General features: G+C 43.4%; 1 protein-coding gene across 13 annotated transcripts in view; it reads right to left on the bottom strand.

Moving 5' to 3' along the window:
- hspg2 (heparan sulfate proteoglycan 2) overlaps positions 1-22818 on the bottom strand; it is a 114984-nt gene that overhangs the window by 81862 nt on the left and 10304 nt on the right. For all 13 annotated transcript variants that reach the window (XM_049016659.1, XM_049016656.1, XM_049016658.1 and 10 more), the window contains exons 2-3: positions 996-1131; positions 755-820 (exon numbers count right to left, since the gene is read on the bottom strand). In XM_049016659.1, the coding sequence (XP_048872616.1) occupies positions 755-820; positions 996-1131 (202 nt within the window). The remainder of the gene's footprint in view (positions 1-754; positions 821-995; positions 1132-22818) is intronic.

Here is a 22818-nt window from a genome sequence, read left to right as displayed (position 1 = left end):
CACACTCTGCTACTCCCCCCCCTTGGTAAAAACAACCCGAGAGCATTCCTTTGTTCTGCAAGTTTTGTGGTCTGTGGCCTCAAAAGAATGAGAGGATAAAACAAAGGATAGGACAGGGTGGGAGGTGTGGGTGGCGGTGTGTGTGTGAGGGGGGGTGGAAGTAGTGCCTTCTACCGCTGTCTTCAGTGCTTGCCCACTCTTTCATCTACAGTATTTGGTTTCCCCTTCGCCTTTAATCGGATGAACGGCAGTCGGAGGACTGTTTACATGTCTGACAGAAATCCAAGGTCTTCTATCACGATCGGTCTTCATCGGCATGAAAAAAGGGCTCAGAAATGCCTTGGTGGGTGGCACGTCGCAACCTGGATGCTGACCCCCCCCCCCCAAAAACGCAGCCATTGAACATCTGGGAGCATGAAACCACTTAGAGGGAGCTCGCAAAACTAATCTTACAGCTACAAATGTCACCAGCCAAAATCTACGACCTCATAAAACAGCTTTTCTCAAAAACGATATAGAATGAGTATGGTAACGGCTGGTAACAGACATGACCACATATAACATGGGATGAGAAGCGTAGTTCTCAAAACATCGCAAGGGGCTTTGGAAATTGGGCAGTTACTCAAGAAGTTAGAGACACCATGGATAGGATCAGGGTTTGTCATTGTGTTGGGGCTAAGGTAGAATTTCATGCTGAAGAAGCTTCGAAAAGATCTGAGAAGGTTTTGAGGTAGTCATAGTCTGATGCTCTTACCTGTAACTCCTTGGATGTCAATATTGGACCCTGTGGTGCTTCCATCCTCTTCTCCACTAGGTCTTTCTGAAAACAATGCATGTAACTGTAAACTTCTGATCAAGTTTCTCCAAACAACAATCACCAAAGAGCCGTCAAAATGTCTCATAACCTAAAACATCGATGGGATAAACATCAATAACATCAATAAGCATAATTATAATTATGCGTAACGGAGCTAACTTCACGGCGACCCCCTCACCTCCCGAAGCTTCATCCATGGCGAAGTCCTCGTCATCAGATTCTGCCAAGAACCTCTTAACCAGCCTTCCCCCCCGTTCGGCCTCCATGTCCTCCGGAAATGCCACCTCACTCCATACCTTGGAGCTCTGAGCCACCTAGACGCAGCAAAACCCAAAGGGAAATGTACACGCGTTAGGTTTGCTTGCACTCTCATTCTCTCCAAATGTGAATCTGAAAAATGGTCACCAGTAAGTGGAACTGGAAAGAATCAGAAAAAAATCTAAAAGGATAAGAGTGGACCATTTTACACATTTAATCTCATTCAATTCAAGTGTTCTAGAATGAATTTTTCTTGGACTAGTAATAATGAATATTAATCATTCCACTTAAAATATCTATCTCTATACATCTCTATATTTCTATCTCCATCTGTCCATCTCTCTGTCTGTCTCTCTGTCTCAATTCAGGAGCGATTTAACGTGAACTCACTCTGCCCCCTTGCTTTATTGGGGCTCATACGAGCTGCCAGTTACTGCCGTAGCCCACAAAGGCTGTTTTATTTTAAGCTGACAGCGGGACGTTTGAGAGATACAGATCTGTTCCAGCACGCCTGGAGCACCGCGGCCGCCTACACCGGCACAGACTACAAAGTTCAGCATACTGCGACGCGTGTTTTCGCGAATGCGACCCGCGGTTGACCGTTCCAGGGCTTCCCAGTCGGTGGGGTCGTGCTTCCATACATCTCGGATAAGGCAGGGATGCACTTCACACGAACTGCCCCATCCGTCGCCTGCACACTGTGTGATATCACGGAAACAGAATGTGACTTTTACGACCATTAGCCACCTAGATGGTATCTTGCGGGCGATGTGCTTTTAGGCCGAGCTGGTGTTCTGTCTCATTGTCAGTCTCTCTGTGACCCCTACCCCCTCCGTACTCCCCCCTCTCTCCCCCCCCGATCTTTGTATACAGCCTTGGGATGTTGCCACTGTTGGCATTTCTAGTCGACATGACATGCCAGTTTCTATTTCCACCTGATTCCATCATAGTAGAGTTCTCCATTTAAAAGGTCCCAGCTATTAAATATCTTGATCTCTCCCCCAAATCCTTTCGCCCCTGACTGAGTGCCCTGTAACAATAATCACAGGGCAGTTTCAAAAGGAAAGCGCTGATTGGCAAAATTCTTTTGGCTGGAGATGACCAGCCAACCGTTACTGTGATCATCTCCCGTTCTCCCCTCCCTCGGACTAGTGTCCTTCAGACAGGGAGGCAAAGGCCCATCCCGGGACAAACTGTGGGGAAAACAGCCATGGAAGAAGGACTTTTGGGAAAGCTTTCTGTCTAGTGACCTTTCTACCTGTTATTATTCCTCACCCAATGAAACGTATTTACAGACAATGAAAAAACTGGGATGAATAGCTATAATTTGACTTTTATTTCCCGATGTGCTCATACTGTCCAGTTATCATTTTTTCAAGAACTCATCAAAATTAACTCGAAACTTCAAGATACAACAGAAAAATATAAACCTGAAAAGGATAGGGGCTGCCATCTAATGAGTAGCAAAATTAACATTAATTGACATTAAATTTCCCTCTATACATGGAAAAAAAAGAAAAGCCAGAGATATCTCGGCTCATACCAATGCCTTTTTTGTATACTGCTCCCCTCGAAAGATTTATGGCTTACCTAAATAAAAATAAAATAAATCAGTGACAGCACAGCACATTAACACGATGCCCTTCCCCCAGGCATTCTCAAGTTTCACGCATCTATAAAGCGAGACACAGACTTGTTCCAGCTTCGAAAGTCCCTGTTCTCCAGGCCACCAAGAGGTGGGATCAGAATGGTACGTAAAGGTAGTGCATGAAAACAGGGAGAGGCACAAGCCAGAATTATTCCCTGGAGCGAATTTTTACACATTGTTTATCCAGTTGTCAGACAGATATTTGAAATGATGGCTATGTATTCCTCTGCCCGCAAAACAGAAAATGGCTAAAAGATGCTTAAAACAGGTTTTCCCAGCTGTTGTTTACAGCAATAGAAATCTCTTGTCTCCCAGTCCGTGGACAATCGATGAGCTGGAGGGGCAAACTGACCGGGAAGGAACTGTTGGATTCGTGGGTCTGAGTCAGATCCCAGAGGAGGGACAATCGGAGGATGTTGACTCGTCCTTGTCCAAAAACACTGGCTCTCAAATCAAGCTGAGCAGATGTGCAGTAGTGTGGCCTGTGCGAGAAAGGCATGGAATTCCCTGGCTCCCAGTTTGATTCATACCCCACCGTCAAGCCCTCCTGAGAACTGCCCAAATGGCTTCACGTCTCCCATTCCATCTCGGAGCAAAAATGCAGACAAGCTATGAGAAAGGACCTTCTGCAGCAGCTGGCCCCCCACTTCTTCCAGAACTTGAGATCTCAAGTCTGAGCCCGGCATTCGTGGCCCGTGCCATTGTTGCTCGGTGCCGAAAAGGCCGGCGGCATGTTAAATGGCTCATAACCTTGAATTAGGACAAGATTACAAGGCAATTCAGATGTTTGAAACTCCTGCAAGGTTTCCAAGTCCGCTTATCAGCAAAGACGTGGGCAGCCTGCCACCCAACAGACCTTGCTTTTCATCGGACATGGCTTTTATGGCGACGTCTATAGAAAACTATGTCAAAAATGTTCACAGTCCTGAATTTAGTCATTCAGGGTGACAAGACTAAACAATGTCCCTCTGGAGGACAGCAGAAGGCACGATATTATAAACGGCATATGAATGGGGAGGGAAAGATGTAAGCAGGGTTGCTCTCGTAAACACAGAAGAATGAAGTTGCTGAGTGTGGAAATACATTACATTTAATTTTTTTTTATCGTTTATCCAAAGTGATGTACAGTTGAGAAAGTATGGTCAACCAGTCCCTAAAGCAATCGGGGGTTAAGGGCCTTGCTCAAGGGACGCAACTGCAAAAATCACGTCGCTGACCAGTTGATTTGAGCCAGTGGACTTCCGAGCACAGGCAGAGCATGCCAACCAGCTGAGCTACACCCCCCCCCCACCTCCAAATGGTAGCTTCCTGGGGGGGTTTGTGAGAACCCAGGCACTGCCTAGCACAGAGAGGGTACCTAAACCTCACTGAATCTCTAGGACTAAAGAGCAGAAGGCGGAGAAGCAACAGCACTTAGCTGGTATCTACAGGACCATGGCAGAGCTATTTTTCACTGGCTCGCCCTGAAAGCACTGTCAGTTTCTTAGAGACAGCCATAAAGCTATTACATATGGCAAGAGTGATGACAGCAGCCGGTGAAAGAGTAAAAAGTCCAGTTTCTCAGAGTCGTGGTACGTAAGGCATACAAAATATCTAAAGCACTGAGCGGCGCGAGGTTCCAAGAGAATCGGCCAGTCTGTGCGTGTTGAGCAGTGAATGACACGGGCAACCTGCAGCTGAAAGACTGTCACTTTTGACACAAATATCTTGATGGGTGAGACCATTCAGCACTTGATGAAGCTCTGTGTTGGGAAGAGGGGGAGAAGCTCTAGGAAGTCTTTGACAGCTAGCATTCCATGCCTGCGGAGGCATTACATTTGTCCTTTTCAGATCTTAAATAAAAAACACTGACAAAAGCAGCTCAATGGATGCAAATCCTTCAAAACGCTTCCTCTGTACACAATGGCAAAAAGAAGCGAAATGGAAACAATCTCAATGCAAACTTTGCACACACCAGGAATCTTTCCCCTGGCCATTAATCCAGTTAGCCTTTCACATCGTGCCACCCATTGCAGAATATGCAGGGACCCACCGGATGATACTAGCGTTTTGTGATATGCATGGAAATGCGGAGATGTGTCCAGAACAGCTGCTCCACGTCAGGCATCAATTGTTGCCGGAGCTTCTCAACGGGGTTATGACTAACAACCAAGTTTCAGCTTCTACAATTGCACTCTCCTGCTCGACACATCCAAATCCATTTCACTCTCAATTAAAAGATAATGACATATTTTTCCAAGAGATACCACAATCGAGCCCTGCAGATCCATCTCACTTTAGCTATGTCAATCTGATGACATGCTTGCGTAACAGGACGAAGAGCCACGCATACTTGTTATTGTCCATTCTCGTCCACTAAACTCGCCAGAGCTTGTGCTCTGAAACATAGACCCCCCCCCCCCCCCCCCCCAGCGGCATGATTCCTCTTTATTTACAGTACCCTTGGCACTAGAAAAAAAATCCGTCTTGCTCATTTATTTTGTTGAATATTTGTCAGCCTACGACTAAGCAGGAGGTTGGATAAGTTCAGCAGATGCTCTGAAATGACAAAGTGCAATCGGAAAATGTCACTGAACCCTGCATTTATGTGAGATTTAGCGGTAGAAGATTTGTGCCTTTATGTGTCATAAACTGACAGGAGTTTCTCCTCACCAGTTTTTCCCTGTTGTGATGGAGGAGAACCATAAGTTATTTTAAAGATCAGATAGAACAATCTTTCAGGCTAACTTACATGGCCAAGTTGAAGTATCCCGTAAAGGAAGGAGCTGGATAACAGCAAAATCACAATCACGCCAAGGCATACCAAAGTTTAGCACGTCAAGGGAATCTTAATGATGCTGAGATTAAAGTATGCTTTTGTGGTCTAATAATAAATTAGCGTTCAGACATACTCAATGTCTTTAGAGACTGCATGATTGTAGCAAAATACATTCAGGGAAAAGACTCAGGAAGAGTGCTGTCAAATGTGTTGACATAATGTGTTTGCACACTAACAGTAAACAACATGAAGATATTTAGAAATGACTGGGAGGGAGAAGATGGTTTTTAGAAAGATGTTGCGTTTCTTTTTTTTATCATGTGGCACGTTAAAGCTGGTGTTTTCATCCATCATAAGCGGAGGAGTGAAAACTCTGGGTCCCCTCCCAGGATCTCCCGTTACTCTTATGTCAGGGGCGTGCTTCACCAGGTTGCTTGGTTTCTTATTGTTAACATTGTAGGGATGTAGGAATGTTGTAAGGATGGGAGGCTGGGAAGGCTGCCATTCTCATTCATCGGTCAATAATCCACAGGGTGGAATATGTCACTGAGATGCCAAGGGGCCTCTGGCCTTTGATTGACTCACCACCTTCCCCCTAACCCCCAGGGCAGCTGGTAGGTAATGGAATGCCGGGCTTTGCCAAAGACAAAGCTGACCCATCAATACGGCTCCTAGGAATGTACAGCTCAGTTAAGAGCATCGCAAAAACTCAGTAATAATGAGTAATAATTTTGGTCACTAAGCTAAATTTACCCAAGTCACCCAAGGAGCAAGTCTCTCTCTATCATATACTAGTTTCAATGACATAAATGCTTCACCGATTTACAAGAACGAATTTTAACTTAGGTATTCATTCCGTGTCGGTCACAGGAGGATGAATCATGAGGCAAAACGCTTATTCTGAAACAATAGACAAACAGGACTGATACTTGTATCTGGGTTCTATATACTGCATACTAGATGGCAGGAATATTTAAGGTGAACTGACCTCACATCAAAAGATAAATATTATAACGTATAAGGAAAATATTATTCTTCATCTATATAAGAAATTGTAATCTTGTAAAATAACCAGGCTACTTTTAAATAACACCATCAAACACAATCCAAAAGCTATTAATCAAGAAACAACTGGTTCTGAACGTTTAACAAATACAAAATAAAACCCCCCAGTAATTTCCATTTGAGAGTCACGTCAGAATCACAACATGTCTGGCAGACGCTTTAGCTCTCAGTTGCTCATACTTACAACCATAATGTCAGTTGTGCATTATGGAAGTCTCTAAAACCGTAATGATAGCGTGAATAGGTGTTAGCTCTGAAATGAGACGTCGAGGACGTGGCAAATGCTTGGCGCTTTCTGAGGATTTCTCTATTCAATTACCAGACCGGCAGGGGGCTGACAGTGGAGGCCTGTCTCCGCAAACAGCGTGACCCCTCCCTGAAAGAGGTTCAGTGCTGAATTCTGAGTCACGTTTACCGTTAAACTCCACCATGGAGCTGCCGCTCTTTTCGTTTGACTGCAGCGCTGAGAAACGAGGCCGTCAGGAATTCCATATTCTCGCAGAGTAAGAAATCCTTTCCCCTTTCCAAGGAGCTAATAATAGTAGAATATTGAAGCTAATTATCCATTCATCCATCTTTCGACCATTTATCCTGGCCGGGGTGATGGAAACTGTAAGGTATAATTTATAACTATCGCCCGCCCAAGAGGACTAACAGAGCAAACAAGTGTATCTTGGGAAATATTTAGCTTTAATGCCTCCAATTTATGAGTGGGCCAGTTTGTAATCACGTATGTGAATTCTGTCAGCTTTCATTACATGACAATTTATTCTCTCGAACATGAAAAATTCCTCTTTCAATGGCCACTGTTTGTGTTAGCGACAGCACTAAAAGGAATAGCAATCAGAGGCTGAGCGCAACAATGAAACCAAGTGAATGACTGAATGAAATTCCATTACAAATATACACCAGAAACATGTCTCAGGGCTACAGAATACAGCACCAAGGACAATGATGTAACCTTATATAGTGTTATCCGACGTCTGAAGCCAGTGGAAAAAATTCCATGGCTGTGATGTTTGTTTTCATGCTAATTTATAACCTAATTAGTCTCCGGATTCACAGCGTGTTTGAACCTGTGAGGATGGCACTGTCAGGAAGCTATAATTAGAGCAGGATTCTACCTTCACTTAAATAAAAATTCATTATAAATCTATGGCTGTGATCACATATAATCGAATGTATCACAGAATGTGACCTACTATATCTTGATGATTTACAAAGTCTGGGGTGCTGATTTCTGCTAAAAAGCAATTGGCATGTTCTCCAACTAAATAAAGGGATCACTGTTTAGAATTATGTTAATATATGATCCAGCAGGATATATTCATTAAGTGCCACATTTTCATGTCTTACTTCTTGAAGCTCAACTTCCTACATACGGTCACTTTAGATTTTTTAAACAAAGGCATCATGCAAAGCTCACTGTCACATGTATGTTACGAAGCCTTGTCTTCACAAAACGGGAAGCACAGGTAAAATGTGGTTTATGTACAACTGTAAGAAAATCAGTGCTTCAATCCAAACTGACATCATTAAATATGCACCGTCGGGAAGCACTATGCCTGTTCAAAAATACACACCCGTTTCCGGTAAGCTGACACTGCATGTCACCAGCTTTGTGGGTGATCCAAGGCAGCTCCTGTTCTCTCAGACGACAGCTGAGGTCTGAGGTGCTGAAGGCAGTGGCGGCTCCCAGGGCCGAGTTAGAAGTGTTTACTAATAACAGAAACGGTGCCCTTTCTTCCACTGGGAACCGTCGTAAGTGGGATCCATGGCACCTCAATGGTACGCCCCAAGTCTACATCTTCGATAACAGAGACGTTGAAATAGTAGGTAGCCAGTTTGAAAGCATGACCTGACAAGTAAAAGCTGGAATTATCAAGCAAACTGCAAAGCAATCAAAGCTGTCAAATGCTGTAGAGGAGTTTTGTCCACTTAAGGGACAGAAACCTTGAGTGTCTTTGCGAAGAGATCCCCATAACTCAGGAAAATAACCAGGGTTTTATTTTTGAATGGAATCGGGTGGAGACAAAAATCACAAGACCTTAGGGGGAAAACCACACTGAAGTTGCCAGAAAGGAGAGAAAAAAAATACATTTGGAAAATCGGAAGAGAGGAAAGAAACAGCAAAATGCATGCACTGGTTTGTTTCATTTTTATGACAGAGGAGTTAACAGTTGCCTGGTTTGGGATACACAAAACACAACACACACCAACATGCTAAACATAGCAAGCAAGGCACAGATGGATGAAATTCATAGAGACAATCACAGTAATCTAGCAACCTTCCTCCTGAGATGCTGCTCAGTTTAGGAATAGCTATCAATCACGGCCAAAACCGTGCTCTGCATGCACACTGATTCTGTAATGCGATACTTGCAATTTCTACATTCCCTTCATCCATCAGCACGAGGAAGTCAGAAGTCCAAGGTGTCATTATCCTAGACACTGTCAACAGAGACACAATCCACTATGACAGGGCTTATGGGAGTTAAGGCTCCCTAAGCTGACACTGGATTAGAAAATGCAGCAGCTGTGTGATTAGCAAAGTCAAGCTTGAGTTTCCTATGCCACCAACAGTGAGAATCTTAAGCTTAAGCCGAAGTTGCAATTCCCTCTCACTCCTGAACCATATTCCCTGTTTGGTCTGACCAGCATTCACAGGTTACAAGTATCCATATATCGAAATACATACATTTCTGAGAAGGAAATATTCTTACTGTAGGTTTAATAAAAAAAAAAAAAAAAAAAGAAAAACGGTACTGACAGGAACTGAAATGATGCTACAAAACCTTAAAATTCCACCATACAATATGGGAACCAAACCAAACCCAAGCAGCATCTTAATTAAACTGGCAGATATGACTGTGTCTGTTGGGGAAAGAGGCATGTACTCAGTTAAGTATAGCCACTTTTCTGCTTACCAGTAACCTTATCGAAATAGACACAGACATTTAAAATGGTCATGCTCCACAAATGTACGCTCTCTGGTTTTGGAAGAGACTCCAAACAACGTTGGGATTTTCGGGTGTCCAAAACCATCCCAACCCACTTGTTAGTCTGGTGCTAAACAAAACCTCTGCTTGAATGTAAAATCCCCAAACATGATTTACTTCCATGCAAGAGTTTTCCAGTTGTTGATCTATTTCTGCCAATAGGCCGCTTCCCTGTTACTACAGAATCTTACATTCTGTTAGTTAGGAATATAATATTGATTTGACAGGTAGTCACCATGAGGATCTTCCTGGAACAGTTAACTGCACCAAGACATCCCTGCCAAAATCTTTCTGGTGACTGAAAGTTCAACATCCTCATATGACTGGATTTCAGATCCCCGCTAACAATGTAACAATGTAGCAACATCCCGACGGATTTCCGGCATGAGACATCACTCTTGCGCCTTAAAACAGAATCCCACTTGTCATGTTCTCGGGTGAGTCTCTACATCTTTTACACCCAGTTGCCTGGATAGGTCCGGTAATAAAAAATGTACAAGTCAAAACAAGACCTCTTAGACAAATGGGAAAACATTCTGTATCAACAGGAACATGCGTGCGGGTACATGAGAGGTACTGGATTTAGAAGGCAAACTTTGAAATCGATTACTGCTCTTATGTTGCTCCTGTTCGACAACGACAAAGAAAGTGGTTTCCTTTACCAGAAGGTTCCGTAGGACATTAAGTGGAGACATCTGACTCGGACATGATTACCCGTCATGAAGTAGCCTTAAATTATCAAGACACAAGGAACCGATCTCACTGACCAGGGATAGCAACAAGGACATAAACAGGACAATTTATTTGTGAATAAAAGCTTTAAAAAACTTTAATAGAAAACACTGCTTGCGTTCATTAAATTAAGACAATGGAAGTTTCTGTTCTTTGCACCAGGTAATTAGAAAAGCACTCAGAAATTAACTAAAACTCTTGGGGATTCTTCTTAGTGTCCCTAAATTTAAGATGATTAATTGATCTTATCTTTGCTAAACTATGCATTATAAGCAGACAGAATCCCCTGAAAACAGAGACACACAAAGGGCCAAGCATTCGACCGATGATATAAAGGCAGAGTGAGTTTTCTTAATTGGCCTGACTATCTTGCTGGGGACACATGGCAGGCTGATCACAGTCAGTGTCCCCTGGCACAGAAACCAAGTTTTCACTCGTGGCTCCAGTCAGACTAGCTTTGTCCCGGCAATGAGGAAGCTGGCAGGGCCGGGCGAAAGCGAGAAAGCCCCGTCCACACTGGCTTCCTTAGTATGTGCTGAGAATAGTGTGGCCATAAGCACAGAGACACACCCGCGCTTCCCAGAGGATAGGGACACGATCGCAAAGAGGGTGTAAGACTGGAGATGGCAGAACAGAGATTGACAAGTACACAGAGCAGGCTGAAGAGTTATGTGGTGGCTTAGTGGATGGGGCAATTCTAGGAGAGGAACCAAAATTCATACAGAGGGGCCAACTTTATCATTAGCCAATGATATGCTTTGAATCAGTGAATGACGGGGCGGGAGCACTCCGGGAGCCAATCGGCTTTCAGGAAGCCAGAGTCCCTTTGATCTCGCCCCTATATATTCCCCTGCAATGGAGGAGCTTTGAGTTTGAGTCCAAGGGTATTGCTTTATCTACTTGAGTACAATGAGCTGCTTACCTGCAGACTGTCAGTCGCTAGAATCGACACAGAATAAAAGCAGGAGACAATCAGACAAATAGCGAATGATAGTGATGATGCCAGTGATCAGCATTCTGTTCTTAAGCACTTGGTCCAAATCAATGCTCTTAATCGGCAGTAGTGCACGACTGTGTGAATGTACGTGCCTTTCAGTAGCATCCCCTCTCGGCTGTGCTGCCTGGAATGAGCTGAGAAATCCTGAACAGGATAAATGGCTCACATCTTCACACAGAACTAATAAAAATCATTACATGACGCTTGTACACTTATACATGTAAAATTTTAAATAACGTTAAAAGCTTTGGCGTGGGCTTGGACAGTAACTAATTTCCTAAACTTTCATACGATTCAGACATTACACATGGTATTTTCAAAAGCAATGCTATTCTGGTATAAATCTTGATGATAAAATCCATCCAGTGGGGGGTGGTGAAAATACCGCGATATGCTCAAAATACCACAGTATACTGTTGTACTGCACAAGCCTGCTTTGACATCATTGATCATGTTATTGATTATGTGGAATAGTCACAAATTGCTTTCATTTTCTTATACATATTTGGATACTAAGTTAAACTTTAGTTTTTTTTGTGGCAGATGAAATTTTACAACGGTAAACTGTGAGAATGCAGTACTGCTGAACATCCACCCATTTTCCATAACCCCTTGTCCTATTCAGTCTTGCAGAGGGTTCAGAGCCTACAGGTACAAAGCAGGGAACAACAGAGGATGGCGCAGCAACCCATCACAGGGCACAAGGCAGGGAACAACAGAGGATGGCGCAGCAACCCATCACAGGGCACATATGCACACCGACAGGCAATTTGGTCATTCCGATTAGCTCCAGTATGCTTTTGGACCATGGAGGGAAACTACTGGAGCACCTGTAGGAAACCCCACAATCACCCAGGGAGAATATGCACACCCACACAAAAAGACTAGAACTCACATCCAAGAGGTGTGAAGCATAAGTGTTAACCACTACACCACACGCCATCTGACTGCTACCCATTTAATGGCTGGGATGCTATATTAGGGTTTATAAATGGCAGTTTTTAAGGCTTCTGAAATAAAAAAAAAACAGCCCAAAACTGAGTAAGATTATTATTCACACTATATGTCATTTTTGAAGAATTATACTGAGAATAAATTTTAAAAAATGGAAATAATACATCACTCAACCAAATCATTAATATGGCAAATGTGCCAAATGAAAGTTATGAACAAGAACAAGTAAATTTGTCTGATGCTGCAAGCTGAAGTTAAGGCCCTTGCAGGCAGCCACAGCTTCCAGTGCGGTGCCAGATCAGCGGCCTGGCATCACTGGGAGTGGGTGAAACGGGGCGTGTCAGGTGACCGGGCCGAAACATGACGATGGGATCACGTCGGCGACCTCCCTCCCAACCAGACGGAAGACTTGGGGGGTGGAATCAAAGACTGAATTCCACAAGAAGATGAAAATGCCACAGTCACTATGTAGCTGCAGGTGATATTTCATCTCTCCTCTGGGAGCCTAGTGGTCTAATTGCTGGAGGGAAGTATGACTTGATGGTACCTTAATGCAACTCGAAGAAATTTTTAAAAATACTACATTGTAAGGACAGCATTAAGGTGTTTTTCATTCAATCAGAATGTGAAAGTGTTCCTCAAATTGTACCAGTTTTAACATGCAAAACAGCTGTTGCCAGCATATCTTACAGGGGATACACTTGGACACCATAATCAGCTTCCCAAATTTAAAGGTATAAGATTACATAGCAATAAGAAAATGAAAGAAGCGCTCCTTGACTCTGACTCCTTGGTCTGACCCATCCTCATGTCAGTGTGACCTTCCTCTCAGAAGAAAACTCCCCCTTAACAGCTGAATGTTAAACACCGACTGGCAGTAGGGTCAGCCCTATCTAAATTAAGCAAACAATAGGGGCCTTCACATTTAAATCCTTCGTCTTTTATATGCAAAAAAGATCAAGTCAGGAAATAGTGAATAATCCTTAGATAAAAAGGTCAATTAGTAGCATTCAACCTCCTACCAGAAGAGTGTGGCAAGTGATCAAAAATTCTCTCTGCAAGGTATCTAAGGTCTGTAAGCACCTTACTCTTCAAAAATCTTTAAAACAAAAAGAAACGCAACTCTTAACCTAAAAGTAGTTTTCCAGATTGGTGCTTTATATTCTAGGTAAAATGAGAACATAATGTTCTGTAGAAAAAAAATCTGACACATGGTATAATTTTTCTAGTTTGCACATTTATAGTGTAATAACATTTTGCTATTTAAAATTACAATATGCTCAGAATAGTATAATGTCATTTGTATCATTATATCTATATATAATTCTTGTAACTGCAAAGTCCATCCAACTGTAAAAATATTAAAGGTGGCAACCATTTTTAAGCCAAAACTTTCTCAAAAATGGCTTGAGCTCACTGCCAGACTGACAGTTCTGACAGTCATTCCCAGGACCATCCGAGTCAGCTCTGTCATGAAATATAGAAATCCAATAGACCCCAGCTCACCTTCAGTTGCAGGAGAAAAGTTGCCAACACAATGTGAATGGGAAATGGCAGTAAGCTATAACCTACAGAGGAATTTCTGAAAGGTCAGTGACACTCTGAGCAGCCCATGGTACAAAGGCAGATGGAGGAAAAAACATTTCACACTCTGCAGGAAAGCAGCGGCAAAATCCAGGCCCTTCAATACATTCACAGTTTTTTTTCTATGAGCTTCTCCCCGTTTCTTCCATAACCAAGTTTCCAGGTCCAAAGAGCTGAAACAGCTGCACTGTTACCACAGTAGAATACAGTCCTTCACTCTCCCTGGAGTTACTCTTGGCCCACAATAAAATAAACAAGAACGGAACATAGGCTTCATACTCCTAGGCTGTAAAAGGCAGGTAAACACACCCAGTCGCTGCTCAGCTGTTCAGTTCCCTTACTCAAGGCCTCTGCACTTTGCAGTGAAGCAGTTAACTCTCTCCAAACCAGACAGGTCAGGCCAGGTTGGAGAGGATGTAGCCTTTTTTATGTAAGTATGGGAGATGTTGGCAAGAAACAAAGTGCTTCGTGGGATATGTGGAGTGTTGATGAGATTTATGTAAGCTCCTAGGAACATGTAAAGAACTGTGGCAAAACAAACAGCAGAAATGTTAATAAATAAATAAACAAACAAATATGAATCTCTAACTGTACTTTGTCAAACAACGTTGACAGGTATCAATATGACATGTACCGCAACAGTTTGTACGAAGGGTAACTCATTTGGCTGGGTTCAAATTCTGATGATGAAGGATTCTCTTGAACTACTTCATCAATCTTCTAATCTGCTTATTTAACTCATGGTCACAGTGGTATGAAACTTATCCCAGGAAGGTAGGGGAACACCCCGGATGAGCTGCCAGTTCATGCAAACACACTCGATAGGCTCGGACGCCTGGGAAAAGCATGCACACCTCGCACACAGAGATATGGATGGGATTCGATCCCACAACCCTGGAGGTGTGAGGTCACCATGCCATCCTTTCTTCAACTTTTTATATCACCCAGATTTCACAAAGAATGATAAGCGGAACAAAGCAGATTTTCAAAGAATGTATTTGGCTACAGTATAAAAAGACTCACATGGATAATAAGAACTGAAAGATCTGAAGAGGAGATGTCTGAATCCACTGCCTGTCTGAAAGATTACAACAGACGCTCGTTAGATTCCTTCCACTGTTTAGAAAGAGCAGCATTGTTCAAACAAGGATTGGTTCATGCGCCACCAAGCCACCGTCACCAATCTGGAATTTACAGAATTCAGTTATTTCAAACTGTACCCTTAAAATGCAAGACTGCCCTCCTGATTAATCATGAGGAAGACAGACTTGAACATTCTAGAAGCCAGTTACTTTCATTCAAAATGTGGAAAAGGTTCAGGCTCTTTGGTCCCGGCTCGCTCCTGCACCATTTTCCATTTTCAATCTCGAGATTTAGAAACTACTGTCACAAACTGAGAAAAGGAAAGGAGCTGGATTTTCACGAAACTGGCCGTTATCCCGTCAGTGGTTGGGGCGGGAACTCTGGGAAAAAGTGGACGTGTCGACCATCAGCGTAGGATGAGGCCTGCTCAGATAACTTTGTAAGACTCCTCACTTTCTATCTTTGACCTGTAGACCCTACAGTGGATCATCTGACGATACTTAAGTTCAAAATTAGAGGGATGACCCCAGCTATATGATACCTTGTTCTAAGGTCATCACATATAAATGAATACCAAAACACCATTTATTGTGCCTGCGAATAACGCTCTATACTATAATTATTCGGGCAATTATGAACAAATAGGGTGTCCTAGACCTCCTCGTGTTGTACAGATTTGTGGGTGCTCCATTTAAATTCCTGTGAATTTCGGTAGAGAATGTGCCCTGATATGAACTAGCATCACATAAAGAGTGAATACTTGCCCTGTGCCCTATTCTGTGTGGGACAGGCTCCAAGCTCCCCACTACTTTATCCAGCATAAATGGGGAGAAGACAGACGGAACTGGGACAAACATTAAAATGGATTAAAATAGCAAAAAAGAAAGCAACTGCTAAAATGTGCACATATATCTCAAATATAACATTGACTGGTATGTCAGCTGCTCGAAAAACATCTGTTTTTAGAACAAAGGAACATGCAGATTTTTGTGGGCTTCACCAAATATACTGACATCTGTGGGAATCCCGGTAAATCTATAGATGGGAGCAAGACACGGGGGGGGGGTCGAATATCTTAGGAAACTGGAGGATCGGGAGCCAGAGGGAAAAGCACTGGGGGAAAGTTACACCGCTCCAGGTAAACGATACACCAGCTGTTTATGTATACAGGGTAAACGCGAAAACATTACTACCAGCTTTAAACTAGTCCCGTATTGTAACTGCCCAACCTTAAGCCCTTTCAGAACAGTGAGCTGTACGGGTTTCAGTGCACATTCTGTCGTTTTTTTTTTTATTTTGTACAGGATGCTGGAATCCATCTGCATTTAGAGCAATTTGTGGGCCATTATAAAGGCTGTTTTTTTAAGAAAATCAAACACAATATGGGAATACATGGCATCCACCCATCCATCCATTTCCTGTAAACCCTTATCCTTTCCAGGGCCACTGGGGGTCTGGAGATTATCACGGAGGCTGCGGGTGCAAGCCGGAGAACAACCCAGGATGAGGCACCGACCCATAGCAGGGCACATTCACACACCATTCACTCACACATGCACACCTACGGGCAAGTTGGCAAACATCACATCCATGTAAGCCTGAATAACGCAAACCATTAATGACAGAAAACAAAATGATTATCATCAGAAAGCTAGTTCCTTGAACGAATAAGGGTCCAAAATAGAAGACGATCCACTGAATAATTTGATAAAAATGAGGAGAACCATGCAATCTAATACTAATGAATGAATTACGCGCAGAATCTAAATTTTACCAAATTGCACCTAAAAGAAGCTCATTCCACTTCATTAAAAATTGTGAATTCTATTTCAGCAAGCAACGTTCAGACCAGATAAGTTAAGAGCGATACCACTATTGTTCTGAGGATTTCATATCCATACAGGCTGAGACAAGTGACGTAACACCGGGAATATCTGCCCTTGCTTCTATCAGGCTTAGTTTGACTAACATATCACACCCTTAACAAATGCATGTGTTTCACTAGTAAGAACACAGACCAATGCAAGGTGACATACATGCAAGTCATATACTGCCCTTGAAGGACAGAAGTTTACTGTAGCACAGGACAGTCGTAAGACACGCAGTTAAGTAGGCCAGTGAGTCTAAGTTGCCTTAATGTGTGCATGTGGATTAGGGTTATATTATTTCGTGGGGGCCAAATGTCCCCCACAATGTAATAAAAGCCTGTTTTTTTTCAGGTCCCCACAAAGATCTGTGAATGCAATCAAAAAAGGAAAAATGCCAAAAGTCTTGCATATTGTTTGGTTACTTGTTGTTAAGGTTAGGGCTGGGTAGGGGTTAAGGTCGTCATACTGGGATTAGGATTTTCCCCATAGAAATGAATGGAGAGTCCCCACAAAGATATGATTGCAAACCCTGTACTGGGTTAGCTACTGGAAGGTGGATGGATGGATGTTATAGTAATTACAACCTACGTACAATATTCATTTTGCTGGATGTAGTAGCAATATCACAAAGTAGCTATAAACTAAATAATAATAACTTTCAAATGAAAATAAATTCGGTAGCATATGAAAATGGCAGCTGAATGCTCAGGACCACAGGCAATTACAGCGTCATCTTTCTGAGAAAATGCCTTCACAGGTTCCAAAATGATTGTGGACAGGCACAGTCTAAAAGGCTGGAATTCACACTTCCTGCAAAACACATTACTAGCAGTAATAAAAGCTCCGGGTTCCAGTTCCTTATTTTCTCCGTCATCCAAGCACGTATGCTATATGAGGCAGGAGGGCACAAGATCACCAGGGATGGGACAGGATGGCGGACCATCGCAGGGAACAGACCCCCTATTAGACACTATGGACAATTTGGAGATGTCAATTAACCTAACCACATTTTATTTTAGACTTCTGCAGGAAACCGGAGCACCCAGAGGAAACCTGAGTGGCAGAGTAGGAACACACAAACACATACAGTGCAGGGGCAGGGGCAACATTGGTACCCACTAAGCCACAAAAATTTTTATTATCTGAGCAAAATTCCTGTGCAGCCATTACAATCTATTCACTATAGACGTACAGCTACAAAGGCAAAAACAATTAGCTACGTCCACACGCGATGGAGATCGATGGCCATATTTGTAAAAAAAAAATTTTTAATTGAATATAAATAAAAGCTTTATGAGCGTCTAACTCAGAACAGTGTGATTATAAAGGACAAAGAAGAGGAAGGAATTCACCAGAGATTGCACCCCACCCGCATGATCTGATAAGCCCCATCGCGATAAAATACCTTATCTCACTCATTCAACCTTCTCCCAGTGTCTGTGAAACAAACATACTCATTAATACCGCAGAAAAAGGCCAAAAGCTAAATTGAGGCTGCTTCTTTTAACAGATGTGATTTCTCATTTATCAAGTATGGATAAAAATACTACCTGAAATTTACACTACAATGCACATTTTTAAAAACAGTTGAGCCCATTGTTTTATTTAGGCCGCACCACTTTTGGAACAATGGGACATGGTGCTTTTCTGCATCTTAGTTTAGTTTATGTGGGAGCTGCCTTGCAAGTCGAGGCCCTTTTCTTATATTTAAGTAAGGAGACCCTGTAGGTTCCAGTTTCAGATGGGGGGGGGGGGTGTGCAACTTAGTGGGTTTGGCCTATGTGCCTGTAAGGAGAAGGTCACCAATTCAAGTCCACCTCCGCAGCCAGGTCACATTTGTCTTGGGCCCTTGAGTAAGGCCCTCACCCCCCCCACCCCCCCCCCCACCCCACACACACACACACACAAATGGCCTGACCCTGTGCTTCGACCACAAGATTCACTTTCAACTTTGTGTGTGTGTGTGTGTGTGTGTGTGTGTGTGTCTGTGCTTCTCAAAGAAGAGCAAGATGGGGCACAATATCAGTGCACTGACTACCACAAGCTGATGGAAAACCTTCCCTGTAACGTCTGTGCCTCCATGTTGTCTGAAATAACAAACGATCCCGGGATGGGATGTCGATATGAACGCAGGGTTTATTATGATATGTACCACAAACTGACACACATATCAAAGACAGACTTATCTTGCTTTTTGAAGCTATACATTTCCCATAAAAGCAGATGGCCAGCACTGGTAGGATACATGAGAAAAAAGAGCGGGGTTGTCAGTTCAGCTAATGGAAACTTGTCTCTGTGATGAACGCTCATGGGATGATGGGAAATGTGTTCCCTGTGGTGCTTATACTCAGTCATACAGAAGGCTGCCTTTGTTTGTTCACAGACATCAGAAACATCCCTACACTTCACCAGGAGCCAGTGTGTCACACAGCACGACTCTGCAGAGAGGACGCGGCAGAAGCAGTTTTGAAGACGACCCAGCAACGCGAGGGTGCTGCTTCCGTTTGGGTGCGTGGAGAGTAGCATAAACATTTATTCAGCAGACGCTTTCATACAGGGCAAGACACAACTGAGAAATGAGGGTCAGACAGGCTCTGTGGCAATTGGGGGTTAAGGGCCTCGCTCAGGGGCCCAAAGGGGAAATAACTCAACCCGTCTTGAGTTTCAAACCAGCATCCCTCCGATCACAGGTCCAGCCCCCCAAGTCACTGAGCCACACACTAACCGCCACGAAACCACCCAAGCCCTCCTTGGCCCGAGGACTTCACCTGTGCTCTTAGTGAGGAGAAAATGCCTAATTTCAAGGCACATTTTTACAATAACCACAATATGCGACGTCTGACATCTGCTTGCCAAGGAGATTTGTCAAACAGCACCCTGACATGTGACTGCTAAAGTTGCCCATTCATTTGCAGCAGATGTTAAACCCCCCCCCCTCCACTATAATAAAGGGTAATTACAGGCGCATGGTCATCTACGGATTTGTGCGAAAATGTCCTCGAGTGGCACGCAGCCTGCGACTCAGGGGTCATTCCCAGGATATTCCTGCAGACGTGCGAAACGCGTCTCCTGGAACACTGACAGTCATGTACGAGGAACACCTGCTAACTAGCTAACTAACTAGCGGTATCACAACATGAGATTTCTCGTCGGAGTGAACAGTGGTCTCGCGAAGGCGCTGCAAATCAGGTGCTGTAAGCATGTCGGCGTCTGACGAAATTACCATAGCAGATGCCCCAGACACTTTTAAATCTTTTGTGGGGCAGCATTGTGGGTACCTGACGGACAACATAAACGGCGAAAGGGTGACAGATAAAACACAAACCATCTGTAAGCGTTGTAGGAAGATAATGCTGTACACAGCGGCTAACGCTACAGTACTGCTATGCAAAGCCATCTGCAGCACCATCATAGCTCTTTACTTAAATTCACTGCACCGGTGAAGAAATATTTAAAAAACGTTTTATGTTTGTTATTTATATTGTACCCCGAAGTCCCATAGAGTGATTTTTTTTTATCGTGTGCGCACAAGTTAGTTATCTTAATAACTTACTCAGTTTGAGGCTGACAGATATATCCAAACAGCTTATAATCAGCTTATATTCAGCTGATTAACTTTTATTTTAACCTTGGGATGTCGTACAATGAAATTCTACCTGTTCTTGCACACAGACATGGAATTATCATCATCAGGATTCATTTCACGCGTATTCTGAAAGACAACAGACTCAGCTGACGGAAGAACTACACCGATATAATTCAGGTAATTGACTTCACCCAGAAACAGTTGCAGGGTCCGGGAAAATGCATGGGTATAGATGGATGTACACAAAGTGTCAAGAAAATGGTCTTAAAGTAAAAAAAAAATAAAAAGACGTTAGGATCATATTAGACCAGCTGGATTCTGAGGGCTCAACATACAGACAGCAGCTTCACAGGAGACTTCACAGGAAGCAGTACTTCTCGAAGGGACCCAATTACCTACGGCACAACGATTCATATGACAAGTTAAAACCGTTTGCTCTGTGCATTAATGGGCACATCGATGGCTTCTCTCGGAAGATAATTTGGCTGAATGCCTACAAAACAAACAGCGACCCAAGAGTTATTGGGGGCTTTGTAGAATCCTAAGAAATATTAAATAGCTGTCCTAAACTTTTATGGACTGGGACTTTGGGGGCTCCGTAATATTGTCTTATTTATATTCTATCTTATGTTCAATTGAGAAGTCAAATAGGAGGGAAGCCTGTCATTTGAGTTTGTGGTGAAATATTTTATGGTGATAGATATTTGTTCTGTTCTTTAGTGTATATGATGATGGTGATTATTTAACACATTTCACCATACATCTGCATTATCTAGCATTTTTGTCTTTCCAGTAATATATTTCCTCTTTGACGTTTTCCTTAAAATATTAAAATATCGTCTCGCATCGTTCTCGCGAACCCAATATCGTGTCTCGTCTCGTGGGCTAAGTATATCGCTACACCCCTACTGCTAACCACACTGGCTTTCTGCTAGGTGGAATACAGTTTTGGGAAAGATTTAGGCCATGTCCAAAGATGGCAGGCATATATATATATATGGGCAGTCAAACACTGACTGAATGCCCAGAATCGTGTAAGAGAACATAATTTTACGCCCAACAAGGAACACCACTGCTTTTTTAATAATAAAACGCCAAATTACGATCTAATTCCTAAGTAAATGTAAATATATATATATATATATATATATATATATATATATATATATATATATATATATATATATATATATGTCGCTATGGTATATGGTATGAATGTTTACACGTCCGCATATAACACACGCGGGACACAAAGCGGTCTTCTTGGCTGTAATCTTCTGGATGGAAATACCATTCTGAAATCCCCCACACTTCTCACACTCCCCCCCTCCCCCCAGCTTCCTCCCAGTACTCGGGGGGGTTGGCACACACCCATTATATGAAAGTTCAAACGGCATCTGAAAACAGGAGGAGGTGAACGGGCCCAGTGGATGAATGCTGCTCTGTGGGCTTTGGAGAAACCGCACCCCGGGACCCGCTAAACTCACTAAGTCGCCCATTCTCAACTGCTTAAAGGGGGCCGCGCGGAGCCAGCGGGACCATAATCGCCTTATCATGCCGTAGGTCTATTATCCCTGCGTAAGGGATCTTGGGCTGACTTACAAAGTTAAATCTATACCAAGACACTGATGCCAGCATATCTATACAGTTCTGTTCTATCCCAATTCACCAAACTCGGGGGCATTTGTTCTGTTGATGAGGCCAACAAAGAACCAAGAGGAACACGATGATGGGTCAGAATGGGAATCCGGCACTGTGGCACCAAGGTCCCCGACCCCCCGCGGGTCCCCGAGATGTCTTTGTGTCACATACACACAGACAGAAACACACGCACATCAATGGTGGTCCCATTTAATTAGCGGGACTGAGCTCATAATGACTTGAATGATTGTTCCGGGGACACTGACCCCGAGAGATGAGTGCAGCACGATGAAAGAGCTGCCTTTCAGCGACGTGTCAATGGGAAGCAACACAAATTAAGCCCATATGAATGTGAACTCCAGAAAAAAGAGTGAATTCCGTTTCAGAAGAACAGAACGAAGATGGAGGCATGAATGCAATCTGTTATACACGAGAGGTCTAGAGCTAGTCACTGCCCAGCAGGCTGTAGTGCAGTGTTTCCCAGTCTGGTCCTTGGGGACCCACAGTCGGTCTACATTTTTGCTCCCTCCCACCTCCCCACCAGACAGTCCACATTTTTGCTCCCTCCTACCTCCCTACCAAACAGTCCACATTTTTGCTCCCTCCTACCTCCCTACCAAACAGTCTACATTTTTGCTCCCTCCCACCTCCCCACCAGACAGTCCACATTTTTGCTCCCTCCTACCTCCCTACCAGACAGTCCACATTTTTGCTCCCCCCCAGCTCCCTACCAGACAGTCCACATTTTTGCTCCCTCCGAATTCCCAGGAGCAAAAATGTGGACTGTCCATGGCTCCCTGAGAATCGGATGGGGAAACAGTGCTCAAG

Source organism: Brienomyrus brachyistius, chromosome 6 (assembly GCF_023856365.1).
Source record: "Brienomyrus brachyistius isolate T26 chromosome 6, BBRACH_0.4, whole genome shotgun sequence".
Classification (NCBI taxonomy): Eukaryota; Metazoa; Chordata; class Actinopteri; order Osteoglossiformes; family Mormyridae; genus Brienomyrus; species Brienomyrus brachyistius.
The sequence above is the reverse complement of the archived record's forward strand: the minus strand, read 5'-3'. Positions and strand labels throughout refer to the sequence as shown.